This window comes from Malus sylvestris, chromosome 6, assembly GCF_916048215.2.
Source record: "Malus sylvestris chromosome 6, drMalSylv7.2, whole genome shotgun sequence".
Classification (NCBI taxonomy): domain Eukaryota; kingdom Viridiplantae; phylum Streptophyta; class Magnoliopsida; order Rosales; family Rosaceae; genus Malus; species Malus sylvestris.
Window position 1 is genome coordinate 18,038,328 of NC_062265.1, and position 12,674 is coordinate 18,051,001.

The 12,674-nt window shown below is 36.9% G+C and overlaps 1 protein-coding gene across 4 annotated transcripts; it reads left to right on the forward strand.

Annotated features, from left to right (window-relative positions):
• Positions 1 to 3,392: 3,392 nt before the first annotated feature.
• On the forward strand, positions 3,393 to 10,120 carry LOC126625699 (uncharacterized). Of its 4 annotated transcripts, none has more exons than XM_050294759.1 (13): positions 3,393 to 3,751; positions 3,843 to 3,951; positions 4,142 to 4,174; positions 4,570 to 4,694; positions 4,889 to 5,023; positions 6,049 to 6,125; positions 6,309 to 6,571; positions 7,384 to 7,440; positions 7,646 to 7,711; positions 7,835 to 7,892; positions 7,976 to 8,061; positions 8,152 to 8,208; positions 9,459 to 10,120. In XM_050294759.1, exons 1-13 carry the CDS (start codon positions 3,577 to 3,579, stop codon positions 9,469 to 9,471), a joined length of 1,254 nt encoding a protein of 417 aa, XP_050150716.1. In that variant the 5' UTR covers positions 3,393 to 3,576; the 3' UTR covers positions 9,472 to 10,120. The 4 variants fall into 4 exon arrangements, with proteins under 4 accessions (XP_050150716.1, XP_050150719.1, XP_050150715.1 ...); XM_050294758.1 differs by having other exon boundaries at positions 3,394 to 3,751; positions 7,543 to 7,711; XM_050294762.1 differs by lacking the exon at positions 7,646 to 7,711.
• The last annotated feature ends 2,554 nt before the right edge of the window (positions 10,121 to 12,674 follow it).

Genomic DNA, 12,674 nt, shown 5'->3' on the forward strand with positions numbered 1-12,674 from the left:
TGTACGGCTGAACCTATAACTCATCAAATATGCCTGCACACGAGTTGGAACCATCTAAAGTGGTATGTACGATAGGACTAGGTGTAAATAAATACGCTTAAGTGTTATGATTACGTGAAGACTGTGCGAATAATCGTAGGTCACCTTCGAGTCGGAACCATCTATAGTGGTCTGTATGACAGGACTGTGCACCAAACTTGGATCCAAGGTGAACGTGCGGTGCGGGAGGTGAACATCACGTGAATGACTGTGCCCTGGCCACGAGTTGGAGCACTAACACTGGGGTGCAGGTTTATGAGCTCTAAATGCATCTATGTATAACCATCATAATGCAACTCATAATTATTAATACCTATCCTCACCTGGAACTTACCTGTGCGTCCGTAGCATCAACAATATTATACATAACTACTAGAAGCATATTCTAAGATATAAAGTATTCGACATGGCATTTAAATCATAAAATCATTTAAATCAACTTTTCTGGGAAAAACGTAAAGTGTGTATATATATATATATATTGAAAACCAAAAGCCCACTCACTGGTATGTGGTAGGGTCGTAACCCCCGAGCCTCGCCTGACTGCGCTCGTCCTCAAGAAACATCTCGCCTATATGTGAAACAACTATTTTAACATTATTTTAAGCACATAAACAAAACTAGGAAATAACCTCTCATACGTTGCTCAATTATGGGGTATTTGAATATACCATCGTGACCTACTCAACCCCACGAATATCCTGATATTTTTAGAAAAAAAAATCTAAGTTCCCACGCGCCGCTCACTCGCAGGCACGTGCCTGGCACACTAACGGATTCCCTATTGGCGTTAGGGAATATTCCGTTAAATAATAGAATATACCGTTTAATTTACCTGACTCCGTTAGCATATTCCGTCAAAGTTGATGAAATATTCTCTTTCTCCTTCCTTGGTTCGCCGGAGTTTGGCGCCGGTCACCGCTGCACTCGCCGGTTTTTGGAAAAACTTCAAACCTTAATATCTCACTCATTTCAACACCAAATTTCATGAAATTTGTACCAAAATGAAGCTCTCAACAAGGAGAACATGATCTTACCACTTTGGAGTCCTAAAACCAACAGAATTTGGCCGGAAAAATCTCAATAGCTCGCCCAACCTTGCAACTCGACAAACTCGAGTGTCCCGATGTCCAAAATTCCTTTATAAGCTTCGTGAAGTGGTTTTAAGACCTCCTAGAACTTCAAAACTCCACGAAACACTCGCGATCACCATGGAGCAATTTGCTGCCGAATCTCGGGTAACTTGATTTTTACAGGTCTTCACGTCCAACTAAGGGTATGGCTCGACTCTTGAGCTTGCAAGGAGTCCAAAAACCACCTAATCTACCTCGATCCGTAAGTGCTGAAGCTAGATGAGGAGATGACCGTACGGTTTGTACAGACACACAAAAAATCGAGAGAAAGAGGGTTGCACGTGTGAGTGTGAGTGTGTGGTGATTCAGATTGAGCACCATTTAAAAATCTCTAAGCTCTAATTGGGCTATCCCTTAAAGACTAAAAATTCCTCCCAACTAACCCTAAATTTCTATTGGGTCCAACAAAGTAGGACATAATAAAATTGGTCCATTATTTAAGCCCCTTTTCCCATTTTCTTAATCCATTTATACAATTATAACCCAAAGCTCAAGGGTAAAATGGTAATTTCCACACTATCGGGGATAAAACAAATATAAATTCAGGACGGGTCGTCACATATCTACTATAACTCTGGTTGTATGCTTCTTAAAGCAATGAAATTTTAAGAAGTTTTTTATGGTAAATCCCACGAAGGGTAATCTCGTGTTATGAGTAGGTAAATCCAACGAAGGGTAATCCTACATAGATGTTAATTTTCTATTGTTGAAAATATGAAGGCCGATGCCATTATTAAAAGAAGTTATTTCTGGTAAAATCCACAAAGAGCGATCTCGTGGTACTATAGTTAAGGTCGATGCCACAATATAGTTTGTTAATTTTTTGTTGTTGTAAATATTAAAGGCCGAAGCCAATATTGAATGAGATTGTTGACAGTAAATCCCACAAAAGGTAATTCCGTTTAGAAGTTGATATACTGGCATGTGGATGTGTTCCAACTCCTTTATAAAAGGCTATTATTTGTGAAACTCTGATTAGAGGCAAAGGAATCTCTGGTTAGAGGAATACAGGATGTCATGGTTTCTGGATATGTGCATCATAATTGTTTCAGGTCTTGGAGAATTGGTTCCTACATTCTGTTTGTAAGGGTTTTAGTTTGCATAAAGATTTGGTGTTCCCATAAACTATAGAGAAGAAAGCTAAAAAGAAGCTCATTAAGAAATGTTTGAATTCTAATGTTGCTGCTCATTTATCCAACTATTTGCATGCTTAGGTTCAATTGTATTAGCTCTTCATGATGCTAGTGATGTGTTCCTAGAGGTAGGGAAGATGTCCAAATATGGTGGTGCTAAAAGGATTGCTAGCTTGGTATTTATTATTTTTGTATTGCCTTGGATCATACTGCAACTCATTTACTATCCACTCTGGATCCTTTGGAGTACAAGCTATGTAGTCATCCTGACATTGGACAAAAGCAAACACTCTATAGTTGGACCAATATTTTACTGTGTTAAATACTCTCCTATACTGCTACTTTTTCTTCACATTTTCTGGTAAGTATTGATTTATTAGGCACTTGTTAAACAAATCCAAGTAAGAGGCCAGCTTAGTGATGACCTTCGGTCAGATAGTCTCACACTCTTTCACATTCCTATCAAGGATGCTCGAAAAGGACTGCACATCAACCTCTAAAGAATGAAAGTCTGAAGCAATCTCAGGCTCTACAATTCGCTTACATTGCTACAATCTCAGGCTTGGTTAAATGAGTTGTTGGTTGGTTAATTAGTTACTTTGTGGTTATTGTTCAACATATAATGTACTTCAACTTACAAATGTAATTAGTTGTCATTTTTCCTCAAATATATAGAAGTTTCATTTCTCTCCCTAAAGTTTATCTCTTTAGTTCTTCAATCATTCTCAATTCTTTAATGTTCTTTGATTCTTTCTCAATGTAGTTAACACCTATTACTCTAGCGATTTCATCATTTCATCGTCGTCCCAAACCTAGTTGATTTGCTCCTAAATAAAAGAGCGCCTACGGAAGGAATGAAATGACCATCTTAACCTTACATGTGAGACTTACTAACGAGGAACGACATAAGTTTCGATTTTGGGCATATATCTAAACAAACTTCATTACAAGGGTTTAAATCCTAATTTTTTTCCCACATGTCCTATCCTCCGAATACTTTATTACCACATAATTTTCTATTACAATCTTAACTATTTATTTTCTGTACCACTATCAAAGCTAGGTACAATTTAAGAAAAATTGATAAATAACACACAAAAAGAATAGGGAAAAGACTTCCATACTCATCACTCCTCAGTCCTCACCCGGCAATCAAACAATCTGAAATAGTGAAACGCTGCCGATCTATACCTTTCAAACTCGTCCGAGTCGTCTCCGTCTCTCTCCCCCAGTGACTGCGCTCCCAAAAACACAGCAAAGTTGTCAGAAAAATGGAGGCGAAGACGGAGGATCAGAGCGCGAAGAGGAAGAAGCAGAAGCACGGAAGCTTCTGGACATGGCTGGCGGCGTCAGTTTTATTCAGGCTCGTCCTCATCTACTTCCCCAAGAATCTCAACCTCTCCTCCCGCCCCGAAGTCTCCACTCCTCTCACCAGCCTCCGCCGCCGTACACACGCCCCCCCTCTATCTCTAGCTTCTCAAAGACCTAAACTTTCACCTATCTTCTAATTTGCTTTAATTTGGTAATTTTTTTGCAGTGGCTGAGGGTTACTGGTTGAAGCAATCGTCAATGTCTCCATATGCAGGATCTATGTACCATGGATCTCCTTTGTTACTCTCACTTCTCGGGCCACTCACCGTCAAACGGTACCGTTTCACCTAAAGCCTTTTCCCTTTTCCAAAATTTGTTCCCATTGGCATTACTCTCTGTGATTTATATTGGGTCATGTTTGGTTTCATTGAATCCCAATTAAGTAAATGTGAAATTTTGGTGGTGGATTTTTCTCTTTTTGTTTATCAGTTGGTAATTTGTTGGATATTTTGATTGGTGCTGCAGAATTGAAGGGCAACCCAATCATCTTCTCTGTAGGTAAGAATTATCTTGTATCTTTTCCATTGTTCCCTCTCTGTGCTGCCCATTATACGAATTCATGTGCTACATGATATTTGGAAAGTCTATGTCACAGCATGACAACCCGTTATAATTCTCCATGATAGTGCATTCTAGTCAATATTGGGAATTTGCATAGCAGTATAATATGATTTGTCGGATTCTTTTTTCCTTGTACTTTATTTGATTTTAGTTGAGAACTTACCAAACCGAAAACACGTCCACTGGCTCAATTGTGACAACAAATTCATCTTTATGTCATATAAACATGGCACATTACACGTATAATTTAGAGTTCTGTAGTTTTCTTTCGTTGTTTGACTTATTCAGAATATCTAGTCAGACAGTTGATATCAACACATTTTGGGATACAGTTTGGTTTTTGTGGTTGCAGATATATTGAATGCCATGCTGATTCGTGCTACTGGTCAGACTCTTCAGGTTGCATACCGGCAGAGTTTGAAGTCACTAGATCTTGTTACGATATCAGAAAGCAGTGGTAAGCTTATTATTTAATAGCCGACCCCACTTAGTGGGAAAAGGCTTTGTTGTTGTTGTTGTATACTTACCGTAACTCCTATTGGAATAGTCATGTTTTTTCTTGTATGAATTCCCTGAACGAAATCCAAAACTGTTATGCCTACCCCAGTGCCGTTCACAAGCTGATGCATTGCTTATATTTGTTGTTTTCAGAGGTCCTCCCTTCTGGAGATATTGCTGCTCTTGTGTACCTATGGAATCCTTTGACAATAGTTGCATGTGTGGGTTTGTCAACATCTCCAATTGAAAATTTTGCCATCATACTGGCCCTGTTTGGAGCATGCAAAAGCAAGTAAACGATAATCCTTCTGATTCAAATGTTTCTATTGGCTTTTTGTAAATTATTTTGTTTTATAATTAAGATTCTTCAGTATATTTCTTTCAATTTATGTTTGTCATTTTGTTCAGGAGAATTATTATTTATTCAAAATAATAATCTAATACATTCTCAACTTTGGTTACACTTATTTATAGTTTGAGACTATATAGGCATTCATGTCATAGGTATTACCCATACAAGTAGCCGCCTTTATATTGTTGTGAGTTGTGACATGAAGTTAGTTACAGACAAATTATAATCTTATTACAGGAAACAACTTTATTGTACAAATGAATTTGGTTCTTTAAGATTTTACTATAATTCTAAGTGAAGCAGTATCACTTGATGACTGGATTTGCGGACTTAAGTGGTAATGATAGCATGCAATTCCAGTCATATGACATTAGCACATCTATTTCGTAAATGAATAATTTTCTGATTCCAAATTCTGAAACTTTCTCAAGGAAAGTATTCTTTTTAATTGTTTTTGACATATTTTTCTCTAATGTATGCTTTAAGGCGAGATATTAGAATTTGATTTTGGAATGGGTGAAGGTATGTAGGTCAAGGAAAGTATTTTTTTTAATTTCAATTACGAGTTTAAAGGATTTTAAAAGAGTTATAAATTCTTGGAGTTTAACGGAGTTCCACAGACTGAATTTTGAGTGAAATCATTAGAAATCTTAGGGGGAGAGGCCTGATTCCCTAAAGCCTAAAAAGCACTAATAAAATCCCTCCAAATCCATTGAAATCCTTCATCTTTTAAAATACTTTAAAATCAAATCCTAATTGAACTACTTTAAAATCCGGAATGAATACACTTGGATTTCTGTGGTGTTTTATAAACTCTTTTAAAGTCTTGATTGAATACCCATGGACTTCCATTGAGTCATTTAAAATCTTGATTGAATACATATGGATTTGTAAACTCTTTTAAAATCCTTGAAACTCCTAATTGAATATTCCTATTTATTCTTCTTTTGATGTACTGCAGGACTGGTTCCCTTGGCTGCTTTTGGATGGGTCATGGCAACACATCTGTCTCTTTATCCTATGATTCTCATAATTCCAGTATGCCCTTTTTTTCATTGAATTATCGTGCTTGATGAATTTAAGAAGTTATCTTCCAATCCATTAATAAAGTTATGTTTCTTATCGAAATATAAAAAATATAAGAATATAATTCTCAGGCATGTTTTGTGTGTTTCTTGCCCACTCATGCGTAGTAGTAACTAATATTCCTTTTTTTGCTAGATGATTCTTTTATTAGGATACGGTCCAGATACTCCGAGGAAACTGTTGCTACTGAGGAGATATGGTAAAGCTGAAGATAACATGTCAATTGATAGTTGTCAACAACAGGAGAAAGTTATTAATCAATCAGAGCTACCCCGTGTTTTCTCTTGGAGACCTGTCATGCTTTTCTTATTGTGGGCTATTGTGTGGTCAGCCTATGTGTTATTTCTCTGTGGCGTATCCGCTAAACAGTATGGTAGTCTCCGGGAGATGTTTGAAAGGTATCAACAGCACATATGCATCTCCTTCTGTTCAAATTTTGTATTTGTTTGTGCAAAATATGATTTGAAAAAAAACTGTTGAAGAGAATGGACTAATCATATGAGCATTATGACTGATCCAAGTCCTTAATGAGTGATTAAGGAGTCAACTGAAAATAAAAAGCTACTTTACAGTTCGTAAAGGTCATCCAATCCACATGTAAAACTCAGGATAAGTAAACATTGAGGCAGTATAATTGCATATGAAAATTAATTTACAAGAAAACAAACTAAATATATCAAAGTTTTTAAAGCTATTCCAATTTGCCTAGAAAATCATGGTCAAATTAGTATATGAAGGGAAGCACAGCTGCATATAGACTAGCTCTGCACAGGATGTCCTGGCGTAGTCTCCATCCCCCTGCCCTCCCGACCCACCAACAAAAGGAAAAGGAAAATGAAAAGTGAAGACTGATGCTACTAAAAGGTTCTTCCTTTAAGAACTGAATAATGATTTTTTCCAATTATGTCCCAAGGAAAGCCTTATGATCTTATCTCTTGTGCCGAAAAGCCACCATATGAAATAGTTGTAATGGAAGTAAATCCTTTTGTTGCGCGATCCGTATTGTGTGAGTTAGTTCAGAACATGATTAACTGACCAATAACATATATGGTTGGACTTTTATGCTTGCGCTTAATGATATGAGCATTTGCTTTTTGCCTCATAAATGCCGTACATGGGTTGCTCTTAGACATGTTATTTTATTGTTAAACACTAGTCAATAAAATCACTAGTCTAAATTGTTCCTAAACTTTGTGGCGGGTTTTTGCAGAATGTATGGTTTCATTCTCACTGTGCAAGATTTGTCTCCAAATATAGGTGTCTTATGGTGAGTCCCAACTTACCTATTTTGCAAGTGGATTTTAGCGTAGTTAAATTTATTTTTGGGGCGTGGCATGAATCTGATCGATCATGTAATATTTTGATTTAGGTATTTCTTTGCAGAGGTCTTCGATTTTTTCAGAAATTTCTTCCTCATCGTTTTCCATATGAATATTCTATTTATAATATTTCCATTGGCTATACGGCTGAAGCATCGTCCATGCTTTCTTGCTTTTGTCTACATCACCATCTCCTCAATGCTTAAATCTTATCCTTCTGTAAGTTCCCCATGTGCTTTAGAAGTCTCCTACTTTACACTGGTACTGAAGCTAAAGTCTCGATGCCTGTGCTTCTTATTATGTGATGGGGGACCTGATATTTTATTCTTGAATTTTGCTTAGGTTGGAGATTCAGCTCTGTACATTGGTTTGTTGGGCTGGTTTGTTAATGAACTGTCAGGCAAGTCAGTAGGTTCACTTTTTGTTCCCTTTATGCATGTGACATGGTTTGAGATATTAAACCTTATATTTTATGATATGCAGAAATGCGATTCTCGTTCTGCCTCTTCAGCGTTTATGTTGGCGTTTTCCTCCTTAGCCCTGTTATGCACAACCTATGGATATGGAGGGTATGGCTCTCTCTATAGTTGCACTTGTTCTGAATGTTGGCATGAAATACAAATGTTCTTATGAATAAGGAATTTTTTTCAAACTTGCAGGGCACTGGCAATGCAAATTTCTACTTCGCTACTGCAATTACTTATGCTTGTTTGCAGGTTTGTAAACTCTGATCAATTATTCTTCGTCCATTAATACTTTGGAGCATCAGATGATTCATGTAAGAGTTTCTATGGCAGAAAAAATGTACCTTCGCTTATTGTGTAGGTGATTCATAGCTAGATTTCTGTGAAATAAACCATGAGAGGAAGTCATCACCCCTGCTATACATACTTCCACACTTGAATGAATAAGTCTTGAAAGCATGATCATTTCGTATCAGCTTGAATACCATGCAAAATGACCACCTTAGTGTCAAGTATTAATTGCCAATATAGTTTAGAAGGGAAATAAGGTTTCTTCGCCTTGGATATTACTTTACGGTTTTCCCAGGTCCTATATCCCATTTAGTTCTAAAACGATTGTTTATTTAGTATGAGTAAAATACTTCTGTATAACAGACCTAAATGATAATAAAAACTTCTGTATATTGCTCTTGTATATATTGAAAGTTGATAATTGTATTTGTCACATTAACCAAAATTTTCCTTATTATTTGATTCCAGTTCACGCATTCAAAATTGTCAATCTAAATGCAGTAACTTAAAATTACTTAATGTTACTGTTTGTACCATACTTGACCAATACCGAAACTACTGAGCACCGATCAACGTTATACCGTCAAGGACCCATAAGAGTTTCCTTCCAACCAGGAGGCCAATTATAGCCCGACACTTGTTGACATCAGAAGCTAATCATAGCGCGACACGTGTCAACATCAAAAGCCAATCACAACACGACACGTGTCAATGTCAGAATGAAACTAGAAACTCTCTTCTATAAATAGAGATTATTCTCTCACAATATTTCCTAATGTCATTTGTACTAAATCATTCACTAGTACTCACTAAAGGAGAGCTTGAACCTATGTACTTGTGTAAATCCTTCACAATTAATGAGAACTCCTCTACTCTGTGGACGTAGCCAATCTGGGTGAACCACGTACATCTTGTGTTTGCTTCCCTGTCCCTATCCATTTACATACTTATTCACACTAGTGACCGGAGCAATCTAGCGAAGGTCATAAACTTAACATTTTCTATTGTACCAAAGTCCTCGCTGATTTTATGCATCAACAGTTACCGCTTTAGATCAGCTGATTATGGAAAACCTATTAATAGGTGAAGCTATGTGGGCTGTAAAATACTTGATAAACCCAAAGGCAGATTTTCAATTTTGATTGATCTGTTAATTTGATGGAATATTTTGGCTTATCCCTCTCTACTAATTTATGCTTTGGACCGTGCAGATTGTTTTGGTGATTGAGAGTGTAAGTGCAATGCTCAATCATGACAGGAAGCTAAGAAAGCTATCGAACACAAAGATTCATGTTGACAAATCTTGATCACTTGCTACAAATGAAGTTTGTCTCTGATGGTTCATCTTCTTAGAAAATTCCTTGCAGCAGAAGTGATTTAACAACAGTGGCTCTTCATTTAACGGATTGCGTGCAACAGTTCAAGGCTGTGTTTACAACGGGTTAGAAGGCCATTACTAGTTTTTGAACACGTTTACATCAGCATCTATATAGAGTTTCAATACCTTCTTTCGCTTTTAATTGACCTTGGGGGTTTGTGTTAACATACAGGATTTGTACTACGTGATACAATATTTCACACGTTCTTTTCTTTTTTCTCCCTGATGCCTATGAGTACACTAAACAGAGATTATTCTTAACATATTATAGACTCCCCTCTTGGTTATGGTGGTAATCGAGTCATGCCGTCATTTGTACAACGTGTTCACTTTCTGAACAAAGTTCTATATGTATACATCGTAGAGTCTACAGAGCCAGTTTAATGTATTCTCAATGCGAAGGCCAAACTGTCTTTGCATTGTAGATGGAAGTTTTCACTAACATTTTTGTCACTTGAATTACGTTGTAGAATGAATCGTACTGTCCTTCATACATTACTGTCTGTTATAGTTAACTGCACATTACAGTCTGATTTAGTTAACGACGTCGTTTATCTCACTCTGTTCATTCTAGACATCTTATGAAAAAGGTTGCTGAGTTCATATTCTTGTCCAGGTTCAGATTTCAGTTCTGCTTTTTGTTAAAATGGAGACATGTTTTGAAAAATGCTGTCTTGATTACCAGCAAAACTAGGTATTGGATGCTTGTAACGTGTGAATCTCCCCATGTAGACTGTCCAGAGGTCATATAAGAATGTTGCCTTTATTCTTCTCAAAAAATATATGAATGGTGCCTATGGTACATCACAACTGATTACCACAACTGATTAGGTGTCTCGTTATAATAACAAAGTGATTCTCGCACACATTTTTTCTTGTATGCTCTTTTTTATTGCGGACCTTTGGGTTGAGTAACTAAGAGAATCAAGATAGAAATAAACATGGGTGTATGGAAGAAGAAAAGTGGTATTTGGAAATCGTTTTCCTATAAGAATCCATCGGAGAATATGTTTTTCTTAAGAAATTGTTATTGGCACGCAATAATAGTCATCTTACAATTCTCTTATTTATTCATTAGGCAGGAGAGCAGGATGACTACTGCGGAGTGCGTTTTCTTTTGTAATCTGCCTATTTGTTGTCACGATTTAATATCAATTTAATATTCTTCCAGTCCGTTTATTATCCCACGTAAACTGACCACATTGCTAACACTTTATAATGCAAGAGTGAGTATTGTATGTGTTGGTTGCATGCCCTAAAACAATCAAGGTTAGTGAATTGCTTAAGGTAATACATTGATTAGTCTACAAATTAATCACAGGGCTCTATAGTAGGATTACCATTGTAATCTTAATAGTGAGTCCATGGATGACTTTTAATACATATGTTAAGAGGTAACTTCAAGACCGAAATTCTTGAGAATATGGGTTAACGAGACCCTCTTCATATGTGTCATCCTAAACATTGTTCCTAGTCGTTGGATTATTTGAGGCGACATTTTGTAATTCGGTAAAACTGGTACACACTGTGTATGTGCAAGGTTTTGGAAACAAGGTGTATGGTCAGCCTCAGACCATTAGGCGAGAAGAGCTCCCGACTAGACTAGTGTGTAGGTGCTTAATGGAGATTAAGTGCATTGACCGAGATTAAGTGCATTGACCGAGATTAAGTGCATTGCCTCGAGATCTTATGTATGTGTACTAAATATAATACTTATGTCAATAAGAACCCAATTGTTACAGTAGTGCAAATTAGTTCTTAGACCTTAGATATCACAATTGTCTTGCAATTAGGTACATAATCTTAGATTATGTTATTAGCATTCTAGAGTGAAATGATGATCCATGGCATCGTTGATGTTAAGTTACCTAATCACAACACACGCCGAGATTGAAATCAAATGAACAATTCAACAACAAAGTTTGGGTTTCGTCGCCCGTATGTAAGCAAGCTCGTACAAGGCATAAGCTGCGGATTTATTCACTGTCAGAATAGGCGGTGTACGGAAAGTTGGCATATTTTAACTCGAATTCTCCTCCACAACTTCCGCGACAATCGCCACGATCTTTTTAGTGCAGTTCAAGTTTCCGGAATCGGAGTTCTTCTCTCACGGAGCAGATGAGGAAGAGGAGGGTTTCGTGCCCCAATTTCAGCGTTTGGATTCGCATCGTTTCTGTTATTTGGGGAAGTGTTAGAGGGAGAGACGGAGGAGAAGGGCGGTTGTTTTGGGTTTTTTTGGGGGAGCGCGGGTTTGATGTTTGGTTTTAAAACTGACAGTTTCGTTTATTCGGAAGAAAAAAAAAAAAAAAAAAAAGCAAACGACCGTTGCAAAATCTTGATCGACGGCCTTAGATCAGTGCTACTTTCAATTTAAAATAATAAAAATCGAAACTGTAAATTTTATTTTTGAAAATTTAATAAAGCAACTTTTATTTTTAGAACTTGTTATTGACATTTCAAGGAGTTGTTACTAATACTTCAAAAAACTTATTTTGCATTCTAAATTTTCTATACATAAAAAGAAAAATACACTTGTGAGGAGTTGTTTGGACCCGATTTTACACTATTGGCTTGTGCAATCAAGGCCGTTGATGAACATAGCTCTCAACCGTTGGATGACAAAATAGTTAAGATAATTATTATTGAAGGATATATTGTGGTTTTAATCATGATATTATATTTTAATAATAATTATCTTAACACTTTTCTTATACAAGTTAAATGTGAAGCAAACTATATCAAAGCAAGCAGAACAGTTCAATTTAATTTGGGATTCTTAGCATGTGGATTGAGCATCATGCATTATCCTAGCACGTGGGGGCATCATTTGGTAACCAAGGTGGAGTCCAACTTGAAAGTATAGCTACGTGAAGCGCGCCAATGTGATGCATGCATGGGGTAATTAATAGCAAACTTGTGGCTGCCAAAGGAAGTGGATAAAGCCTAATATGCCAGGGCTTTGGAAATGAAGTTTGAACGATAATGCTCATCTTTAGCAAAGATGGAATTGGCATGCCTTGAAATGCGTGGTTAGCACCAAAGACGTCGA